We start from the raw sequence: 24,224 nt of genomic DNA, 5'->3' as shown, positions 1-24,224 counted from the left end.
AGCCTCCATCTCGGGTGGGACACGGTTCTTTTCTCCCCCAGTCATAAAAGGGATAGGGGCTCTCGGCTCCCTTTACCCACTTCTTGGGGAGCAGGACTGGCTTCCACGCCCTCCCCACAGAGCCGCGCCCAGGTCGCAGGAGCCCTGGCATTCCCCGGACCTCGAGTCCCCAGACCCCGCAGACCCCAAGTCCCCAGACCCCGCAGACCGGAGGCTCCCCGCCAGCTGCATTGGCGGAGAGTCGGGGGCGGTGCCGGCTCTGCGGAGAGGGGCGGGGCGATCAGTGGCCCCGCCCCCGGCCCCGCCCGCTCCCTGGCGCCGAGCCTCGCGCCGCCCCGCCCGCCTGGCCCAGTCCTCCCCGGCTGCTGCTGGGCTCGCGCGTCGCGGACTGAGCTTGGGCCACCTCAGCCGCCTCAGCCGCCTCAGACCCTCGCCGCCGCCTGCGTCTCGCCCTCTGCGCCGCCCGGCCCCGCCGCCCCGTGCGCCCCCAGCCTCTCAGCCAGATGATGAACTTCCTGCGGCGCCGGCTGTCGGACAGCAGCTTCATCGCCAACCTGCCCAATGGCTACATGACCGACCTGCAGCGGCCGGAGCCCCAGCAGCCGCCGCCGCCGCCCCCCGGCCCGGGCGCGGCCTCGGCCTCGTCGGCGCCCCCGGCCGCCTCACCCGGCCCCGAGAGGAGGCCGCCGCCCGCCCAGGCGCCCGCGCCGCAGCCCGCGCCGCAGCCGACCCCGGCGCCGTCGGTGGGCAGCAGCTTCTTCAGCTCGCTGTCCCAGGCGGTGAAGCAGACCGCAGCCTCGGCGGGCCTGGTGGACGCGCCCGCGCCCGCGCCCGCCGCCGCCAGGAAGGCCAAGGTGCTGCTGGTGGTCGACGAGCCGCACACCGACTGGTAGGTGTCCGGCCGCCGCCGCCGCCGCCGCCAGGGGCTCCGGGCTGGGGGCGCGGGGGCCGCGCGGAAGCTGCTCCGGGGCCCAGGGAGGTGTCACAGCGACGAAAACCAGGGTCTGGGGGCCCGCGGTGAGGACAGGTCCTGCGAGCGCGCGTGCGGAGGGGGCGGGGGAGGCAGTGATCGGCTTCGAAAGGTGAAGTCTGAGGTAAAACAGCCCCTCAGTTGACTCAATCCCTCATAATATGCTGGAGCTACTTTATCCAATAGGGAAGAGGCGTAAGAAGTAGTTTTTTTTTTTTTCTTCTTCTTTCTGAGGGGTCGCGGAGGGGACAGACTTTTCTGCCTCTATACATCAAAAGCTGAGGTGAAAAGGGTCCCGAGGCCCCGGAGGGACATTTAAGGCCAATAAAATGGGTTCTGCTTCATGAAGCCGGGGGGTGGGGGGCGAGTAAGGGATTAAAATAGGTATTTTGAGGGGCGGGGTGGTGAGGTGGAGAGGGCAAAGGTAATTTTTCACCTGGTCGGTTGAAGGCTGATGTCAGTATTGACATCAGGGTTGATCAGATCACAGATGTGGGAGCCCAGGTGTACACGGACCTGTACAGCATGGGGAAATCGTTTAAGAATAGTACGATTCTTGTATTTTGTGCAGCCCCAGGTGTGTGAGTGTGGGCGGGGGGGGAGTCGGGATATGTGGCTTAATAAAATCTTTTTTGGAAGCGGGTATTAGTGTTTTGGGGTGGAAGTGATGGTGGCTTTTTCCAGTCTAAAGGATGATGACCGAGGTAAAATATTCTGGATCATTAAAGGATCACAAATAAAAAGAGATCTGCCTTAATGCAGTAGATGGGGAACTTAAACATTTTTTTCTTCTTTTATTCTTTTCTATTTTTTAAAAGGGATATTCCAACTTGGAATGGTGAAGGTTGGGGCACTATGTGACCTCTAGTTGGTAAAAGCATGAATGAGGTCTGTTTAAGACAAATTCGTTAAAAGAGGTTCTAATTTATGGAGGAGGAAATTGACCCAGGGGCGCATGGTTGGGGTGGGAGGTGATAGTGGAATTGACTGGTGAAAGGCTTGAAGAAATGAAGAGGTGAGGGAAAGGGGTTGCTTTTTCTTCTGGACCCTGGAAAGGGTTTCGTTTTGTTTTTGTGTTTTTGTTGGTTTTTTTTTGGCTTGTTTGTTGGTGGTTTTTCCTTTCCTCACTAGAGTTGGGGTTGGAGACTAGACCTAAGTCTTTCCTCCCAAGAGGCAGGCACAGAGGGACCACTGAGTTATTTATCTCCATTTCCTCTTCTGACTTCTCTGGTTTTCTCTATCATTTTCTTACTGGGAGACCTACAAGGAGAGAGTGCTGGTGTGGGGGTGATGAAAGTGAGATGTAGATGTGGAGAAGCCCTCTTGCTGGCTGGTAAACATGACCATTCTAAATAGTCACTTGGGTGACTTGTGCAGTTGGCTTTTTCTTAGGACGGCAGAGTAGAAAATCTAAAGGGACCTTTGTAAGGAAATGACAAAGACACAAGGAAGAGTGTAATGGGGAAGGTAAGAGAGTGTACAATGGTGCCATTGGCAGTACCCTATGAGAATTACTCTAACTCAGTTCAAAATCAACAAGTGCTTATTAAGTGGGAAGGAAAGGTAGCTAAGCTTTTTGAGCATTGTTATATGACAAACCTTGTACTAGGTGTTCGAATAGATCTCTTGTCAAATTTTTACCACCAAACTGAGGCTTAGAGAAAGTAAGTAATGTGTTCACATTCAAATGGTAGGACTAGAATTTGAGCTTAGGCCTATTTGACTCCATTATTGCCACTCCATTATATTACCTCCTATTATTATTATTTTATTATTAGTAATATTAATAATTAGCTCCCTCTAGAGGCTAGGCAGTGTACCTTACAGGGAACTCAGACTAATTTGAGAGACAAAACGGAAACATAAAACAGTTAAGAAAAAGGAATCTAGAATAATTAGTTGAGACTAATGTTTCAGGCATTCAATAGATGTAATGATTAGTGAGAGTTAAAGTCATTGGAGAAAGCTTCACAAAGGCTGAGTCCTGAAGAAAGGCCAGGAAAAGGAGGGGAGAAACGAGAATGAAATCAGTGCTTCATTTTTTATGCAAGAATCTGATCCTCCTGTACACGCTCCTGCTCTCCTACCCTGTTGAAGGCATTTGTTTTGGATCTAATTACCAGTTAGGTACCCACAGGTAGGAAGATACTCATTTGTATGGGTATGTGTTTATAACTGCTTCAGTGGCTTGAGATTTGAAACTCTCCTTGGGTAGTGTTATTCTCTAGGAAGACTACTTACCTGGCATGAACCACAAAATTTACCTTGCCTTGGAGACTAGACTTCTGATGAAAGTAGTAGAGGACATTTTCCTATGGCCTGACTCCCAACTGTTTTCTCTGAAGTAATAATGTTGATTTATTAAAACTCATAAACCCAGTTTGAGTCTAGTGCTTGACAACAGTTCTGTGCTTCTGTGTTTCTGTGCTTAACAGCAGTTCTCAGACTTGCAGAGTCTGTCTTCTTCTAAGGTGTCTATGTTTGTTAAAAACATCTCAGTTAAATATTGCTGAGTCGTTTTATTGAAAAGTTTCTATGAGTTAAGAAGCAGATGCCTGTTTATGACAAGCTCAGTGACTTTAAAAGGTATTGTTTGTTCTAAAGGTTGATTTTAGTAAATTTGTCTCACAGTTTAAGCTACCTACATAGTATTCTGTGAGCAAGTGTCATACATGCCTGATATTATTTTCTTGGTGCTTGAATAGGAAGTCAAAGTATAGCCTCCCAGTAAAATTTAAGAATTTTGGTCCCATTTGAATTATGGAGTTTTAACAAGTATTTCAATAATTGGAAATCTAAAGGGGGGCTTAAAATAGGCAGCCTTGATACAAGCTGATTCTTTTGAATTTCTGTAGCATAATTGTGGGCAATGGAATTTGGGGATCTTATCACTAACCAGGTTGATGGGAAAACTGGAGGGTGTTTCTCTCTCTCTTTTTTGCTTGAAATGTGTTTTCATTGGGTGCCCGAGGCCTTGAGATTAATTGCACATTAAAGAATCATTGAAAAATGTTTCTGTTCCACTAAAAAGTGATATCAAGCTCATTATATACCTTTTTAGTTAATTATTACTGTAATTATAATAATTTATTTTAAGAAATTACTATTATATGATAATAGCTGTATTAATATATAATAATATATATGTATATTGTGTGTATACACACACACACACACACACACACATGCCTGAAAATGCATGTTTTCTTTCACAGTTTGTACCTGAATTTGAAGTCCAGTTAAGACTGCATTTTAATGACCTTTGTGCTTAAACAAGGAACAAGCATCTAATTGTATATATTACTTTTTCTGTGTATTATATTCTCACTGGTTATGAGGTAAGTTTTCTCTCAGATTCTTCCCTGCCTCTGTTCCTGTGAAACTAATTCCAGTGACCAAGTGCTTTTTCAACATCAAATGTCTCAGTGTTTGAATTTGAAAATCAGGGTGGTATAGGTGTTCTAGGGACTATCTAGAGTATCTAGAGACTGCAGATTGGTAAATCCACAGATGTTTATTGAACACCTCTGTATAGGGTATATATGCTAAGAAAAATGAGACATAGTACCTCTCTTCTAAGATCTTTCTGTCTGGGTAAATAGACAAGATAAATACATTTTAAAAAGTTTCCAGAAACTTCCCCTCCTATTAGAACTATGGTTCTTGGATCAATAGAGGTGGCATCAACAGGAGCTTTTCTTTTTATTTTTAAATTTATTAAGGGATCATTTTACTACCTTGATGGACATGGGTTTAGGTAGACTCTGGGAGCTGGTGATGGACAGGGAGGCCTGGCGTGCTGCGATTCATGGGGTCACAAAGAGTTGGACACGACTGAGCGACTGAACTGAACTGAACTTACTGCCTCTACTTTTGTCTTTGTTGTTGTTTTTAATTTTTTTAATTATGAAAGTATGGTAACGCATTTACAGGAGACTTGGAAAATACAGAAGGTTACATATAGTTCCACTATGTATTACAATTATTTTTTTAAGTAGATAAATGTAAGATTTTAGTTGAAGTTTAAGTATCAAACACTCAAAAATTAATAGAATGAATATACAGAGAACAGAAGGATATAGTAGACCTGAAAAGCACTATGAACCAATTCAACATAATTAGATGTATACAATTTTTACACAACAACAGAATTTGTAGGAACTACAATTTCTATGTAAATTCCCATAGACTGTAAACTGGGAGACACTGGAACATATCCAGGGACACAAAACAAGGTGCAAAAGTTTCACGGTCTAAACGTATTAAAATCATATGGAGTCTGTTTTCTTATCACTATGGAATTATGTTAGAAATCAATATCAAAAGATATTTGAAAATAATCCACATATTTTCAAGCACAATGCACAACTTAGCCATCACATGTCTCAATAAAAGACTGAAAAAAACAGAGGGTAATTGCAGAGAAGAAAGCAGTTAAGTGAGAAATTAGTATCAAAATGAGAAATTAGTATTAAAGATACTTTAAACAAAATCCCATGTATTTGGAAATTAAATGTCTACTTTTAAATGATGGGTGTATCTAAGAAGCCATAACAAGGAAAATTAGAAACTATTTGTAATAGAATAAAAATGAAAAGAGAATTTATCACAATTTGTTGCATGCAACTGAAGCTGCTCAAAGCAGTTGAATACAATATGGAGTCTTGAATAGGGTATGAAAACAAATAATGGACACTAGCATAAAATTTTGTGAAATTTGAACAAAATGTGTACTTGAGTTAATAATACTGTATCACTTTTTAATTTCCTGGATTTTTTTCTTTTTTTTACAGCATAGTATTTCTTTATATCCTCAGAATTGGGTTGGAAGTTTCAAGCCTCATTCGAATTTTTTTTTAATCACTGCTGCTGCTGCTAAGTCGCTTCAGTCGAGTCCGACTCTGTGCGACCCCATAGACAGAAGCCCACCAGGCTCCCCTGTCCCTGGGATTCTCTAGGCAAGAACACTGGAGTGGGCTGCCATTTCCTTCTCCAGTGCGTGAAAGGGAAAAGTAAAAGTGAAGTCACTCAGTCATGCCCGACTCTTAGCGACCTCATGGACTGCAGCCTACCAGGCTCTGCCGTCCATGGGATTTTCCAGGCAAGAGTACTGGAGTGGGGTGCCATTGCCTTCTCCTTTCAATCACTAAGATAATAAATTTTCTTTACTTTTATCAGTAATACTAAATGCCAAAATACATAGAACTATATCAAAGTTTTTTATGTGAATATAAATTAGAAATCTAGCATTCTATTCATACTAAGTAAAACAAGTGGAATCAAAATGTCATAAATTGTTTTAGCTAGGCAATAATTCATAAATTTTCTAAAATATATATATTATACATTATATAGGCTTCCCTGATGGCTCAGATGGTAAAGAACCCACCTAGCAATGCAGGAGACGTAGAGACATGGATTTGATCCCTGGGTCAGGAAGATCCCCTGGAGAAGGAAATGGCAACCCACTCCAGTATTCTTGTCTGGAGAATCCCATGGACAGAGAAGCCTCGCAGGCTACAGTCTCTGGAGTCGCAGAGTCGCACATGACTGAGTGACTAAGACACACACACACACACACACATGCCTTATATATACATATACACATATACACACACTACCTCTACTTTTAATATACTTTGGGCATTAGGACTTGCTTATTCTTTAATACACAGCAATATTAATTAAAAGGCACAAATAGACAATGGTTCGGCAATGAACTTGTCTAAAGACTGATGGGCACAGAACCCTTCTTAAGCAGGAGCTTTTTGAACTACAGATTATCAGGTCCCACTTGACGCCTACAGAATTGTAATTTGCATTTGAATAAGACCTCCAGGTGATTCACAAGCACATTAAATTTAGGATGCACTGAATTAAAGGTTATGTGATTAGTGCTAAAGGTGTGGTAAAGCACCAACTCCGATCCTTTTTTGAGCCACTGCTATATGTCATGTGTGGTGCCACGTTCTTTACAAATATCATTTAATCTCTACTACAACGGTGTATTGTGGATGTTTGAAAGAGGGAGAGATGGATGTGGGCTAGAATGGAAATAGTGAGATTTGAACTGAGCTTCAAAGGATTTAAATCAAAAGAGACAAGTTTGCTCAGTCCAGACAGTGGATGGCATAAGCAAAGTGCACCGGTAGAAAAGAGGGAGACCACCATGAGACCAGCTTGATGTGTTTGTTATCTGGGAAGCACGTGTTTCCATTCTTCTCTGGTCTGTCTTTGGGCATTTCATTAAGAATAGGGGAATTCAAAGTACAGTAGCCTGGACCAGTGCTTGGGTGTAATTCAAGAGAAATATTTGAATTGAAACTTGGGGTGGGAAGCTCAAGTGAGGTCTGAGGCTTCTCTCTGCCAGATGTTTTATCGATATGTCCTGTTTCTAATACAAACATACTGATTCCATAGAATTTCATTGTTCATAGCAACAGTAGCCTATAGCTTAGAATCCTAAGTTTTTAGAGCTGTTATATCATCCAGATTATTTTATAAATGAGGGAAATGTGGATCTGAAGAGGCAAAGTGGCTTGTTCAGGTTTACTGAGAACTAGGATCTAGAACTTCTAAGGCTTTCTTCTAAGCCCAGAGAAATGGAATGGTTTGCCCAAGGTCAAATAAGAGGTTAGTGAGAGAATGGAGACCAGAATTCTCATCTTCTCACTCTTTAATTACTCTATCAGTAGATTCCTTAAATTTAACCCTTTTACTCTGAAAATTCTGTTGTGTTTACTTCTTTTAAGGAGTTATTGTGGAGTTGTGAATGCTTCAAAAAGAACCACTTGAGCATAATATTGCACTGTATCTCCACCAATAATTTCATTCTTATTTGTGTTATTGTTATTTCAGCAAAGATCATTGTAAAATGATTGAAGGAGACTCTTAGAGCCTACTCATCAAACTCCAACAGTATAATAAAGTTAGTAGGACTGTAGTATTAGGATGACCTTGCTCCCAGGGATGCATTTTTACCTTAGTGTCCCTGTCTGCCTAAGATTGTTTACTGTCTTTCTGTACCCAAGTTCGGAATGGAGGCCAAAATAGCAAGTTTCCCAGAATCTCATACCTTCCCCTCAAATTTACAAAAGAGTTGACTGGGATATGTTCAGTTCACTTGAGTGTTTAAACACAAGCCAGGTGCTGGGAATATAAGATTAAGTTGGGCGTAGGCCTTGTCCACTGAGATCTTCCAGTCCAGAAGGGGAGAGGACAGACATTTAAGTAGGATTTTAGTATAGCATGGTAATTAGTATGGATAAGATGCTGTAGGAACACAGAAGAATAATGTTGTGGTTAGAGGTGTTTGTACCACTACCCGTTAAAAATGTGCCACTGTTGAGCCTGATGGAGAAGGAAATGGCACCCAACTCCAGTATTTTTGCCTGGGAAATCCCATGGACAGAGGAGCCTGGCAGGCTATAGTCCTTGGAGTCACTAAGAGTCAGACACGACTGAGTGACTAAGCAGCACTGAGGCTCTGCTCTAGAACCCGGAAACCACAACTACTGAAGTCCTAGGGCCTGTGCTCAGCAGCAAGAGAAGCCCCCACAGTGAGAATCCTGTGCACCGCTACTAGAGAGTAGCCCCCCACTCGGTGCAACTAGAGAAAAACCCAAGCACTAGCAAAGACCCAGCACAGCCAGTAAAGACATAAGTAAAAACTTATTTTAAAACGTGTCACTGTGTATTCTTAGTTAAACCACTTTGCATCTTTGGAGTTTGATTCTCTAAACCCTGTCAAATGAGAGCATGGACACAGACATTCTCTAAGATCCTTTACAGTGCTACGTTAGTTCCATGTTATCATTTTTGTGTGTTTTTCTTTCAAAGACTTTGGCTCTATGATTTGCTCTGTGTGGTAATGCTTGCAAACTTTTGAAAGAGGAGGCATAGGTCAGTATATGGCTCACATGTCCTTGGATGAAAAGCTCATCTTCAAGTACTCCCCTTTCAGTACCCCTTTCTTACAGCATTGATACCATGTGGTTCAGTTCGGTTCAGTCACTCAGTTGTGTCCGACTCTTTGCGACCCCATGAATTGCAGCATGCCAGGCCTCCCTGTCCATCACCAACTCCCGGAGTTCACTCAGACTCACGTCCATCGAGTCGGTGATGCCATCCAGCCATCTCATCCTCTGTCGTCCCCTTCTCCTCCTGCCCCCAATCCCTCCCAGCATCAGAGTCTTTTCCAATGAGTCAACTCTTCGCATGAGGTGGCCAAAGTACTGGGGTTTCAGCTTTAGCATCATTCCTTCCAAAGAATACCCAGGACTGATCTCCTTTAGAATGGACTGGTTGGATCTCCTTGCAGACCAAGGGACTCTCGAGAGTCTTCTCCAACACCACAGTTCAAAAGCATCAATTCTTCGGCACTCAGCCTTCTTCACAGTCCAACTCTCACATCCATACATGGCCACTGGAAAAACCATAGTCTTGACTAGATGAACCTTTGTTGGCAAAGTAATGTCTCTACTTTTCAATATGCTATCTAGGTTGGTCATAACTTTCCTTCCAAGGAGTAAGCGTCTTTTATTCATGGCTGCAGTCACCATCTGCAGTGATTTTGGAGCCCCCCCAAATAAAGTCTGACACTCTTTCCACTGTTTCCCCATCTATTTCCCATGAAGTGATGGGACCAGATACCATGATCTTAGTTTTCTGAATGTTGAAATCCCACCCCAAAAAAGGGGTTGATCCTGTAATGCCCACTGTGTATGTTTCCTCCTCAATAGTGGGGACTTGTGGTTGAATTTCTCTTTCCCTGATAGATGGAAGAACATTTGAATACATATTTCGCAGTGTTGGCTAACTGCATTTATTTCTTGATCCCTGCTGGGTGCACTGTGTTGCAGTTTGCACAACATATTCATACCCATTGTCTCATTTTATCTTCATGATGATGAACAAACAGGCTCATAAAAGTAGTTGCTTGCCAAATATTAAATAGCTATTCAGCTTTCCAGCTCGTCGTTTTTTGATGCACATGAACACCCCATGCTTGCTCTTCCTTCCTTTCTGGAGAACAGCTATTGTGCTCTCTGCCTCTTCTGCTCTCTCAGCCTGGGCATGAAGATGTCTTTCTTTTTTCTTTCTGTCTAAGACCTTTCTTCCATTCTACTCCTCCCAAGCCCAGCTTTAATCCCTTTCCAGGACATTGTGTGTATCTAGTTCTTGTTTAGGGGACCTAACAACTTTATGAAGTAACTTGAGCCTGATTTAATCCTACAAAAGGAGGCTTGGGCTTTGTGGGAGTAAACTGGAAATCCCCTCTCTCTATTGTGGACTTGAATCCTTGGAGGGGCCCTAATATTAATAATAACACAGTTTAAGACTGTGTTTTCTTTTATACCTCAAAGTTTTAGTGATATAGAATGAATCTTCTGTCATCGGACCCTGTGATGTGCCTCTTGGGACACCTATGGATATAATTCCCTCTTCAGTCCTATCACATCCTGAGGCATAGCTGATGATGAGAATTTAAGTTCTGTAGAGTCCTAGGTTTACTAACATTTTAATTCCTGGGGAAAAGGACAGCAATGAAAGATTGATCTGCTAATCAATTAGCGAAGAGCTAATAACTCCAGTTTGTTAGTTTCCATGAAGACTACAAAATAAGTGAAAAACTTGGAATTAGATAAATTATATAATGCATGCTTTCACTTTTGAGAACTTGTATAGAATCTTAGGGAAGACAAAATTAGCATTGTATAGTGGAAAGATCATTGCAAACATTTAAAATATCTGGATTCACATCTCTCCTCTGCCATGTAACTTTTTGTTTCACCACAGGCAGTTTAACTGTTGAAGCCTCCTTTTCTATTTCAGAAATTAGGGATTAGAGCTAAATCATTTATCTTCAGAGTCCTTTAGAAATTTGATTTCTAAAGGTGAGATTGTTTGATGGTATAAAGAGTTGTTCAGAGAAGGAAGAAATCACTGTGGGCTGATAAAGTCACAAATGTCACAGAAGGGCTAGGTCTCACCTAGGCTTTGAAGGCTGAATGAGATTTGTATTCATAAGGAAGGAGAGAGGCATTATAGTTAAAAGGAAGAGAAAGCAAAATTACAACAGCAGTAATGCGTAAAATGTGTGTAAGAGAACTTCTGGCTAGTCAGCATATACGTTTCAGGACAGGGAAAAGAGGAAGGGAGGTTTGGATAAGCAGGGTGAAATGATGACAGGAGAAATGATAACAATAATATCTAATGTATTGGGTATACAATGTGATAGGGGTTCTTTTATACAGAAAGTTATTTTTGAGATGGCTTATTTGTAGAGACAGTTTATACTTTGAGGACTGTCACATCCATGTCTCATTTAATCCTCCATGCAGTAGTATTTGGGCTTTCCAGGTGGTGTTATATATGTGTATGTACATATGGGGCTTCCCAGGTGGCTCAGTGGTAAAGAATCCCCTGCCAATGCAGGAGATGGGGGTTCGATCCCTGGGTTGGGAAGATGTCCTGGAGAAGGAAATGACACCCCACTCCAGTATTCTTGCCTGGGAAATCCCATGTACAGAGGAGCCTGGTGGGCTACAATCTGTGGGGTTGCAAAGAGTCAGACATGACTTAGTGACTAAACAGCAGCAGCATATGCACATCTGCTCTTTATTTATTATTTCTGATTGCACTGTGGGTCACGCAGGATCTTAGTTTCCCAACCAGGCATTGAACCCGTGCCCCCTGCATTGGGAGCACAGAATCTTAACCTCTGGACCACCAGGGAAATCTCAAGGTGTTCTAAGTAAATGTATTAACTCATTTGTTAAGTTATGAAACAGATTACTGTTGTTAACCTAATTTTACAAATGAGGAAACTTATAGTGAATTTGAGATTTGAACCCAGGTAGTTCAGCTCTTCAGAGAAGGCAATGGCACCCCACTCCAGTACTCTAGCCTGGAAAATCCCATGGATGGAGGAGCCTGGTAGGCTGCAGTCCATAAGGTCGCTAAGAGTTGGACACAACTGAGCGACTTCACTTTCACTTTTCACTTTGACGCATTGGAAAAGGAAATGGCAACCCACTCCAGGGTTCTTGCCTGGAGAATCCCAGGGACGGGGGAGCCTGGTGGGCTGCCGTCTATGGGGTCGCACAGGGTCAGACACAACTGAAGCGACTTAGTAGCAGCAGCAGCAGTTCAACTCTTTAGACTATGTTCTGTAATCACTAGATAACAATGTTCCAAATTTCTCCTTGGCATCGAACACGTTGGTGTTTCTTTTCCTCAGTGTCACAGACACGTGTTTTATGTTGAGCAATGTCTTGTTCTCTGTGAACTTCAGTTTCTTCAACTATAAAGAGGAAATAAAGTATATTTCAAAGGGTTCTTGTGAAAATCAGTTGACATAAACTCTCAAAAATGCTTAATGTGACTAGGACCTGGGAAATGTTCAATAAATGTTCCATCCTGACAAGCAGATTTTCATAGCAGCTTTGAGGCAGCAGCTTACATATGAGTATTTACAGGAGCCTTCGAGTCAAGTAAGATCATTTGTAGACAGGTTTCTGTGACACTAAAATTAATTTTGAAAAATAGGACAAACCTAAATGAATATTCCTTCATTTTGGTTGGAGTAGTTTGTTGCACATGGTTGAGAAAACACTCATTACTAATGTTTTGAAACAGTCTTGGGGTAAGTTGTTTTTGAGATGGCTCAGTTGTAGAAATTATACTTTGAGGACTGTCACATTCATTGTCTCATTTAATTCTCCATACAGTAGTCTTTGGGCTTCCCAGACAGCACTAGTGGAAAGAACTCACCTGTCAATGCAGGAGACGTAAGAGACACAGGTTTGATCCCTGGGTCAGGAATATCCCCTGGAGGAGGGCATGGCTACCTACTCCAGTATTCTTGTGTGGTGAATCCCATGGACAGAGGAGCCTGGTGGGTTAGCATCCTTGAGGTTGCAAAGAGCTGGTCAGACACAAGAGAGGCAACTTAGCATGCGTGCATGGTAGTATTTGTGGGGCAGTAATTAATGTTATTTTAATTTACCTATGAAGGAATTAAGGTGGGAAGGTTACCCAAAGTCAAATAGCCAGGAAGTGATACAGTCAGGACTACCACCCAGGTCTCTGTCTTTGGATCTTGTGTATTTTTCTGTGGGCTTCCTGGACTGAGTTGCAGGTGCCATAGAGCTAGCTGGTTAACTAATTTAGTTAGAAACTTGATTTAAGTGAACAATATTATTAGTTATCCCAGCCATTTATTAAACTTTGTTTGCCATGAGTATTTAGATTAATGATTTCCCTTTAGTGCTACCTTGGGGTTCTCTTGCAGAAACTGTGATTGTATACTGCTTGTATATCTATTAACACTTAGAAGCGTAATACTGTGTGCAGAAAAGTGAGGTGAATATAGTTGATGGACTGCAAACTGGAAAAACCTTTTATAGGAAACAATATTTGAACAATATTATTAGTTATTCCAGCCATTTGTTAAACTTTGTTTGCCATGAGTATTTAGATTAATGATTTCCCTTTAGTGCTACCTTGGGGTTCTCTTGCAGAAACTGTGATTGTATACTGCTTGTATATCTATTAACACTTAAAAGCGTAATACTGTGTGCAGAAAAGTGAGGTGAATATAGTTGATGGACTGCAAACTGGAAAAACCTTTTATAGGAAACAATATGGCAATATCTACCAAAAGCTACATATATCATCATAATCTTTTTGTTTTTAGCAACACTCACAAGGCATAGCCCCAGGCCCCCAGGGGCATTCAAAGTGTCAGTGATCAATGTATCCTGCAATTTGCATTAACTCTGGCAACTGTGTTTTACATTGAGATTTGAGCCAAGAGATCCAATGCTGAGTTGTATTATAATATTCAATCAAATAGTTCATTTCCTGAATGTATATATTTGACAGAAAAAACCAGTGAACAGTGCCATGAAAGATGGCAGGAAGGTTGGGGCTGGTATTTATCTTCTCTGGTGAGGTTGGAGCCAAAAGACCTCAAGAAGCACCATGATGTTCTGAACAGCTTTGGAGATTTGTAGTCAGAAGGTCTGGGTTTAATTTAGCCACAGCAAGCTGCTATTCTCTGACTCTCAGTTTCCTCATCCTTAAAACTGGAGTCATAAAACCTGCTCAGCTTTCTTCATAGGATTGTGCTGCGGACAGATTTCAAGCAGTAACATCCACAACAGATTTAAATATATACGTATTGAAACTGTAGCAACAGGTGGGACTAAGAGTAGATATGAGGAAGAATTCCACACTTAATTTCCTTCTAAGTATTGTCATGGGATTCCCAGGTGGCCAAGTGGTAAAGAATCCACCTGCCAGTGCAGGAGGCACACGAGACATAGGTTTGATCCCTGGGTCAGGAAGATCCCCTAGAGAAGGAAACGGCAACCCACTCCAGCATTCTTGCCTGGAGAATCCCATGGACAGAGGAGCCTGGTGAATTACCGTCCATGGGTGTGGAAACAGTTGAACACGACTGAGTGACTGAGCGCACACACATAAGTAGTGTCGTGGGCAATTTTTCTATTTTATTAGGAGTAAGAATTTAAGGGAAAAATAGTTTTTTTGCAAGTGTCAGGGCTGCTGATTCTAGTGGGAACTGTGGAAACAGTTAATTCTGTTTCTTCACGTTTCTGCACCTTCCCCCTCCACTGATGCCTTTCATTCTTTGTCCATGGCCTCCTGCGGCCTAGGACCCATTCCAGAGGTGAACATATTTTCTAAAACAAATTTGGGAATGAGGTCTTGTTTTTCAGTAAGAAGATAGTTTGAGAGATGTTTAGATGCTGACATATGGAAATTGGGGGGAAATTTGGGGCTTCCCTGGTGGCTTAGATGGTGAAGAATCTGCCTGCAATGCAGGAGACCCAGGTTCAATCCCTGGGTCGGGGAGATCCCCTGGAGGAGGGCATGGCAACCCACTCTAGTCTTGCTTGGAGAATCCCATGGACAGAGGAGCCTGGCAGGCTACAGTCCATGGGTCACAAAGAGTAGGACATGACTGAGCGACCAACACATTTTGGAGGTTGAAGACAATGGTGGTTGCTGATAGGAACCTCTTTGAAATCCAGAGATTCCTGGCCAAGTTGTTGTTGGCTTCCTTATTTCTGAGCTTTTCATTTTCAGCAGGCTGAATTAATCTTTGTTCAATATGAGTTGTTAGTGGCTATTGACAATCCCTTTTTACAGGTTTTTGCATTTTCCTAGAAGGATCTGGAAAATAGAAAAATCTTCTGTAACCCTAAGTAATGAACAGTGCAATTTTAGCATTAAGATAGGAGGAAAATGAGAATCATACTTTATTGCCACCCACTCACATGGAAAGTCTACTTCTTAAAAGAAAAAATTATCATGACTTGGCAAAGAGGGGTGAGATCGATTTTCCTGTAGCCTCTGGATGACTTACACAGTCAGATCAGGCTGAAAAATGCACTGACCTTAACTTTCACCCTGGAAGGAAATTGTAGCATTTGTGATTCTGTAATAAGGCCTATGTTTAAGTAAAAATGTATAACGTATTACATACTTCAACTTGCATGTATCATCTCATTTAATTGTCATCTTAACCTTGTGAGGTAAGTTGGTATGGTTGCCTATTTTGATTAGGAAACCAATGCTCAGAGAGAGTGTGGTTTATTTAAAGTTACAGCATGAAACAAGTAGAGCTGTATCTAAAATCTAGATTCTTCTTTCTCTGCACCCTTCTCTCCTTGCTCAGTGTCCCATTCTCCACGCAGCTAAACTTTGAGCTCTGCATGAGTCAGTTACGATGCTCTTGCCTCGAAGCACCAAGGACGGATTAAAGTTTGCCTAAGCTGAAAAGAGCCTGTATGGTCTGTGACAGGTGCTGCGTAGGTTGGTTGAAAAATAACTTAAAGATTGTCTCCTTTCCCTACGTGTTTTTTGTTAATGCTTATAATATTCTGATGACTTACAGTCCTTCTGGTGCCTCTGGTATATTTCAGAGTGCTTTTAAGTTGTCAGGAAAGAGAATGTTCACTCCAGAGCTCAATTCCTTTAAAGCTTCTTATTTTCCTTTTGTATCTGGAAATTTATTTCTTAGCCAGAGCTACACCCACTCTTCCTCACCTCAGTTTCAGCTGGAGTCGTGTAAAGTTCTGCAAGTCAAGAGCAGCGAGTTTGGAGGCAAAGAATATGAAGCTCCTGTCCCTTCTGACTCTGCCTTTTCCCCGAATGTGCAAAGCATCCTGCTTCTGTGTCCACTTAGCAGAACCCTGTGCCTTTCTCTAGACCCTTCAACAGCAAAGGTCTTGGCAGTGGCCTTGAGGGAAGAGAGGCTTTCCAGAGATTCTTCAGTGAGATTATTTGGTTTTCCCCATAGTTAGAGCTTAAAAACAAGCATAGAGACCACCCTTTTGTTTGTTTGGTTTTGGCCTTGTGCTTTGGGATCTTAGATTTCCCAGAAACTCTCCTCGGTGAAAGCATGAAGCCCAAACCACTGGACCACCATGGAATTCCACCTTGTTTCATTTTTAATTACCCACTTCTTCACCCCTTCTTGGGGATTAGTTTGAGGTTTCCCGTTTATCTCATTAATTCTTTCATGAAATAAGGAACTAGTGCTATAATGCTGAACACAAGTGACATTGTCCTGTCTTCACAAAGCTTATAGTTTATTTGGGAAAGTAGTCAATTAAACAAGCAGTGTTAATAAAGTATGCATATCAACATGATTAAGCGAAGTTTTAAATAGAACATGTTTCTATCATAATTTCACCATAGCAATAGAGCAGCTGTTGCATATTTATATTCTCTTCCAATATTTGTCTAAATACAAGCATATTTTTACAGAATTGTGATTGTTATTTAGCTGTAATTTCATATTTTGTTTTTCTACTTATAATTTTTATATATTATTACAGTCTTAATAATTATATATATTTTAAGAACTGTTGTATCATAAATTACTCAATTATGTTTCTTTTAGAGAACTGTGTTGACTTCCAATTTTTCAACATTATTACATAGTAATACCACAGGCATTTTCATTTTTCAGGAAATGAACTATTTGATTGAATATTATAATACAACTCAGCATTGGATCTCTTGGCTCAAATCTCAATGTAAAACACAGCTAGTTGCCAGAATTAATGCAAATTGCAGGACACATTGATCACTGACACTTTGAATGCCCCGGGGGCCTGGGGCTATGCCTTGTGAGTGTTGCTAAAAACAAAAAGATTATGATGATATATGTAGCTTTTGGTAGATATTGCCATATTGTTTCCTATAAAAGGTTTTTCCAGTTTGCAGTCCATCAACTATATTCATCTCGCTTTTCTGCACACAGTATTACGCTTTTAAGTGTTAATAGATATACAAGCAGTATTTGAATATTTTATCAAATATTTCTATGAGTACAGATGAGTTGAATGTTTTACCTAATGTTTGTTGATAAATATGTGAGACAACTGCTCTGGGATTTTTGGCATTTTACTGGTTGATTTGCTAACTTGATGGTTTGATTTTGAATGGGACATTCATTGTCAATGAAGAGGAATGGATGACAGTGGTAGAATGTCTGCTGGGGATTTGCTCTAATTTGACAAAAAACTTCTGTGGTTGTAGCATTAAGAATCAGATTCTTTGAGCTAGAATCAGTACTCGGTGTAGACCTGACACCTGTGGGGTCTACAGTGGACTGTGAGCTCCTTCAAGGCAAGAGTCGTGTTTTATTCTTTGCCTCAGCATTTAGAGCCTGGCCAATACGAGGCCTCAAAAAAAAAAAAATTGTTGAAGGAATATGAATTTCTTGGGATAGTCTCCTTCTCAATATCATTCTCACATCTTTACCATTTAAAATTCATTCTTTGGATCTCAGAGACTTTCTAATCTTGAATGCCTCTAGGAATTTATGAGTACCTATAGGAGGATGAGTGTGGTGGTCTCAGGAACGTATTGGAGATTATAACCACAATACAAGAGAGCAACACTCTGTAGAGGTGGAATGAAAAATGGATAATCAGTGATGCACGTGTGGAGAGGGAGTGAGAGAGATGCTGAGAAGAGTGGTAGGTGGTTGTCAGGAATAAACCTCATTTATTGTAGAGAATCCCAGGAATGTGAGGCTAGGAAGGTAACGTTAGTGATAACCTGAACTTTGGTGTCCATATGTATAAATGCAGATAAGGATATTTACTTTCCAGGTTTTTTGTGCAACTTTATTTAAATAAAGTAAGTTATAAAAGTACTTTGTAAACTCTGAAGTGCTATGTGAATAAAAAATCATTGTTGTCATCACCATCATGTAGGAAACCAAGGAGTAGAGGGATAAAGTTACTTTTATTTTTTTGCCAGGAGCTAGATTTCATCTTCATATTTTACAGTCAGTCTTTATCATTTGAAGATAAAATGAAAGTTTCTAAAGTATTATTCCGCCCCACCCCCACCCCATTATAATAGTGAGAAAGAATGGAGGATGGGGTTGGGTAACTTTAGGGACTGAATAGACTTTGTTAAGCTTTTTGTCAAATGCTTTTCACCAAATGATTAGTTTCTCTCTGCCCAAGTCCTTTTCCGAGAGCACGAAGCATAGCAAAAGGGGAGGATAAAACAACCTGAGCATGGCTGTGTTCAGAGGCAGTAAGTGATTTGATTGAGGCAGTGGGTTAAGGTGTGGAGGAATCATGAGCCGATTCTGGATTAGTAGATTAGGATCCAGCAAGGAGGACCTTGAATACAAAGCTTAGACATTGTCAGTAGAGAACAGTGAAAGTTTTGAAACAGGAGAGTAATTCAATCAGTGCTGTGCTTAGGAAGGTTTATCTGGGATGCTTAGTTGCTCAGTCGTGTCTGACTCTGTGGCCCCATGGACTGTAGCCTCCCAGGCTACTCTGTCCATAGGATTTTCCAGGCAAAAATACTGGAGTGAGTTGCCAATTCCTACTCCAGGGGATCTTCCCAGCCCAGGAATCAAACCAACATCTCTTACGTGTCCTGCATTAGCACGCAGATTCTTTACTCCTGTGCCACCTGGGAAGCCCATTTATCTGGAGATGGTGTAGAAAATGGGGAGGAGGAAGAACTTGGATAGGGCTGGAGACCAACTTAGTGCATGCTTTGGCTGTCCATTGGTGAGACACTGAAGGCTTCTAACAGGACTATGGTAGTGGAAAAGAAGGGGTCAACACAGGATGTCAGAGAGTGTGGTCCCAAGCTGAAGGAACTCTGGGACGTTATGACCTTTCACCTGTTATCTCTCCCAGAGGTTTGTTTCCCTGTAAACTTTTTTAAAAATTGAAGTATAAAAGTGCATGAATAATAATAGTTCAGTGAGTTTTTACAAAGTATAAAGTCTGAGCCAAGTTAAGATACACAACATAACCAGCACCCTCTAAGCCTCTATAAGCCCCAGTCCCGGCTCAGACAGAAAAGAATCTGCCTGCAGTGCGAGAGACCTGGGTTCAATCCCTGGATTGGGAAGATGCCCTGGAGAAAGGAATGGTAACCCACTCCAGTATTCTTGCCTGGAGAATTCCATGGACAGAGGAGCCTGGCGGGCTGCAGTCCACAGGGTCACAAAGAGTCAGACATGACTGAGCGACTAACACTTTCACTTTCAAGCCTCTATAACCCCTTCAGTCATTACTTCTCCCTCCCCAACAGGTAACCACTGTTTTGGCTTCCTTCACTATATGTTAATGTTGCCTGGTTTTGAGCTTTCTCTAAACAGAATCAAGTGGTACTAACTCTTTTTTGTCTGGCTTCTTTTGTTTGACATTATGTTTTTGAGATTTTTCTGTTTTCTGGTATGGAACATTAGTCCATTCTCTTTCAGTGCTCATTTGTGTTTCATTGTATGAATATATCACAATTTATTTATCCATTCTGCTATTGATGGACACATAAGTTGTTCCCAGTTTGAGGCTGAATAATGAATTTATTCAAGTTATGAATCACATTGCTATGAGAAATTCCTGTGCATGTCTTCTGATAAATGTAAGCTTTTGTTTCCTACCCACGAGCATAATCTGCTGGATTATAGGGCATATGCAAGTTCAGCTTTAGTAGATACTACCAAATAGTTTAGCATTTTACAGAGTTTACTGGTTTACACTGCTTTTAGCAGTATGTCAGAGTCCCTTACCAATTCCTGTGTCTTGGTCAGCTTGAGATGCTGCAGTACATACCATAGGCTGGTTTAATAAGCAGTTATTTCTTTCTCACAGTTGTGAGGCCAGAAGTCCCAGATCAGGTTGCCAGCATGATCAAGTTCTGTTGAAAGTCCTCTTCTTGGCTTGTTGATGCCACCTGCTTGCTTTACCTTCACATGGTAGAGAGACAGCTCTGATCTCATCAACTCCTTATGTGGGCACCAATTCTATCACAGACTCTCCACTCTTAAAAATTCATCTAAACCTAATTACCCCCCAAACGCCCCACTTCCAAATACCATTACACTGGGGATTGGGGCTTCAACATAGGGATCGTGGCAAGGGACACAAACATTCAGTCCATAATAACTCAGCATTGTAATATTTTAAGGGGTTTCCCAGGTGGTGCTAGTGGTAAAGAACCTGCCTGACAGTGTAAGAGATGTGGGTTCGACTCCAGGATCAGGAAGATATAGTGGAGGAGGGCTTGGCAACTCACTCCAGTGTTCTTGCCTGGAGAATCCCATGGACAAAGGAGCCTGGTAGGTTACAGTCCATGGTGTCGCAGGGAGTCGGACATGACTGAAGCGACTTAACACTCATGCACGTAGTATTTTAAATGTCAGAGGCTCTTAAATTATAAGAAACTTGAACAGAGAGGGCTGAGTCTAGCATAAAGGAAGAAAGTGACTGCAGTCCTCCCTTCGCATCCTCAGGGGATTGGTTCCAGAACCCCTTCCCCACACATTTATGAATACTCAAGTCCCTTGTATAATAACGGTGAAGTATTTTCCATACAAACTATGCCCATCCTCTTGTATACCTTAAATCATCTCTAGATTACTTACAATACCTTGAATACTGGAGTGGGTTGCCATGCTGTTCTCCAGAGGATCTTCCCAACCCAGGGATTGAACCTGGGTCTCCGGCATTGCAGGCAGATTCTTTGCCATCTGAGCTACCAGGGAAGTCCAATATTAATGTAAATGCTATGTACATAGCTGTTGCATGGCAAATTCAAATTTTGCTTTTTGGGGGGAACTTTCTGGAATTTTTTTCCCCAAATATTTTTGAACCCCAGTTGGTTGAATCTGTGGATGCAGTATCTCAGGTACAAAGAGCCAACTGTGCTGGTTATTGAGGGCCTGCCACATACCAGATACTGCCTCAGTGCTTTCTACTTACATTGTCTCGTTTAATCAAGATAATTCTCATGTACACTTTGAGCTCAGTGTTATTGCATTGATGTTTCAGGCCAGAAAACAGACTCACAGGTCAGGCAGCTCATAATTACTTCCAGAATCCAACCTAGATCTGCTTGAATCCAAACAGTCACATCACATAAAACTGCAGTTTGTCAGTGAGGCGTTTTCGGTTTTTTGGTGCAAAAGGGGGCTCTTGCTGATGACCCCGAAGTCCCCTCATATACATAGTCCCCTTCTGAGACTTAGACTTAGCTGACCCTGTAAACAGCAGCCTCCCAACCAGGCACCCCCCTGCCTTGTGCCCTCTCTGCTTCCCCACTGAAGCTCTTAGCAGCCAGTCATTAAGACTGTCTCAGGGTAGTTATTATTCTGACACACACGTCCTCCAGCTAGCAGGATGACGGAAGAAGCTCCCATGGAATTTTTAATGCTAGCCAAGCCTCTTACTTCTCTCTCTCACCAGTTTTCTTCATGTAGCTTTCCCCTCCCAAGACTAGGAAGACGGACATGACATATAATAGAAAGAGCTAGAAGGCAGGAGACCTAGTACAAAGTACCAACTACTAAATACTAATACTGACCCTAATACTAAATTGTATGCTCTTGAATGTCACCTGCTCTTGATCCAGGTTTCCTAATTCATTAGAAAGGAGATTGGATTGTGGTTGGTGGTTACATGGGTCATCCTCAGGGCTTACTGCGGGAAGACTCAAGCAGAAGATACTTAGAATTCTCTGTATGTGATTAAACAGAGCAGCTCTGGTTTTACTTTTGTTGTGTATATATTGAGCTTCTTCCTGAGATTTTAGGTAAGGTGGAAGATTGTATGAAAGTACATGCTTGAAATCCACTAGACTAGATGATATCTATTAAGTCAGTATATCACTTTGTGAAAACCTTATGAAAGATTATAAGTGGCAAAACTGAAACGAGCAAAATTTTCACCCTTTACATACACACACAAACACACACACATACAAGCCTTCATGCTCTTCTCTGACCACTGTAAGGGAGTGGGGCAGATATAATGAGTTTTGCCCAGGGTGGTAGGTTGTGGAAGGATTAATCAAAGAGGAGGCATCTGAGCTGGACTTAAAGGAAGAGTAGAGCTTCTCTAGGTAGATTAGGAGACTGGAGAGAGAAGCCATTTCAGGCAGAGAAATGAGGCAGGAAGACATGGGAAAACACTGCTCTTTTAGAAGTATTGTGTTCTTGGTGTAGAGGTTGTATATGATGGAAAGAGAAAGAAGGAGGAAGGCCAGGTGACGAGGCCTCTTTGTGAAGGGACTTGAACATTTGAGGACTAATGAAGTGTGGATGTCACTTGAATTAGCACTGTTCATTCATCTGGGGCTCCTTTAGTCTCAGGACCCCTGATCCACACAGCAGTGGTTTTGCATGGTAGCTATGGCAATGATGATGCTCACATACTCAGAAGTGACTTTGATTAGAGGCAACCTTGCTGATCTGCATTAGTTTCTTCTTAATTGGCTAGGAGTACTGGGTATATATGTGTCATACTTGTATAAAACGAAAGAGTAGGCGTGGGGGAGGCTGTGCTTGTGGGCAGTGACTTTCCACACTGTAATAAACTCATTAGTGTCCTTACCATTTACATTCATCATCAAGAGTGGAAGTGGCAAGATTGTCATTTTACCTCCTATGTGAAAAACTAGAGTCAGGCTTGTGGCTCAGACTTCACAGCTCTTCTCCATAATGGATCTCCTGATTCTGTCCCTGGAAACATATGTTTATTTGTAATGCATTCAATTTGTGGTAATTGGAGCACCATGCCTTTTGATTCTCCTGTCAGATGGCTGTCTTCCTGCTTGGAGAGCCTCAGAGCCTGATATAATGAGCCTATGAATTGCATTGGATCGGGAATTAGGTTTCTGATTAAACATGTAGAAGGGGCATCTCACCCACTTGCCCCTTTTTCTCATTTGTGACCTTGAGATGTCCCTAAATCTCATATGAATCCTATCCTGGTTGAGGACAGATTTCAGATTGGGACACATATCTGCCCATTTGGGGGTAGTGTCAGCTTCATCCATTTTACAGAACAATGAGGAGGAGTGAGCTGACAGTGACTGAAAAGTTGCATGGAGCAGGCACTTTATGTACATTGTCTCACTGACTGCTTACACCTAAAAAGAGGGCTTACCAACATTTTGCGTATGAGCAGATAGTTAAGTAATTTCCCCAAAGTTGTATATAGCTGGAAAGTGATAAGTGAAGATTTGAATCTTTGAATTCAAAACTCATGTTTTTTTCTTTTTTTTTCCATTTCATGACTCTGAAAGCAGAATGGTTGTGCTAATAGAGTCATAGGAATTTTGTAGCTTGATGGAAAAATTTTAGGGAGGAGGCTTTAGGCATTAGAGCCAGAGGAGCGGCTTTGGAAAATCAACACTAAAGGCTAATCAAAAGAGTAGCCTTTATAAAATATAGAGAGTAAAGAATTATAAGCTGTTCTAATACTTTCCTCACTTTGGGTTTACTGTGACCAGTGTTAAATTTAGAGGATATCCAGTGTGAGGCAGAGTAGGGAGCAAGAAATTGATAGGACATGTAGCTGGGACTTAAAAACAACTGAGATATAATTTGCATATCATATAATTCACCTTTCTAAAGTGTACAGTTTGTTGACCTTAGTGTACTTATGAGATTGTATAACCGTCACCACTGTCTAATTCCACAGTCTTCATCACTCCAAAAAGAAAATGACCTGTATGTCTCAGCAGCCATTCCATTCCCCTTGCTCCCTTCCTTCAGCCCCAGAGAACTGATTATCTACTTTTTGTCTCTATGAATTTGCCTGTTCTGGATATTTGATGTAAATGTCTAGAATTACACCATAATGTGACCTTTTCTTCTTCTATGTCTAGCTTCTTTCACTTAACATTATGCTTTCAAGGTTTATCCGCATTGCAGAATGGACATAAA

The 24,224-nt window shown here is 41.8% G+C and overlaps 1 protein-coding gene across 3 annotated transcripts in view; it reads left to right on the top strand.

Annotated features, from left to right (window-relative positions):
- The first annotated feature begins 347 nt into the window (after window positions 1-347).
- SYN2 (synapsin II) overlaps window positions 348-24,224 on the top strand; it is a 190,074-nt gene continuing 166,197 nt past the window's right edge. For 2 of the 3 annotated variants that reach the window (XR_009732589.1, XM_061397199.1), the window contains exon 1: window positions 348-889. Coding sequence is in view for 2 of the 3 variants with exons in the window: in XM_061397199.1 (XP_061253183.1) it covers window positions 504-889 (386 nt within the window). In the remaining variant the exon portion in view is untranslated. The remainder of the gene's footprint in view (window positions 890-24,224) is intronic. The other variant, XM_061397198.1, reaches the window with a different exon arrangement.

Source organism: Bos javanicus, chromosome 22 (assembly GCF_032452875.1).
Source record: "Bos javanicus breed banteng chromosome 22, ARS-OSU_banteng_1.0, whole genome shotgun sequence".
In the NCBI taxonomy this organism is placed as follows: Eukaryota; Metazoa; Chordata; class Mammalia; order Artiodactyla; family Bovidae; genus Bos; species Bos javanicus.
Note: the sequence above shows the minus strand (reverse complement) of the source record. Positions and strands in the feature narration are given on the sequence as shown.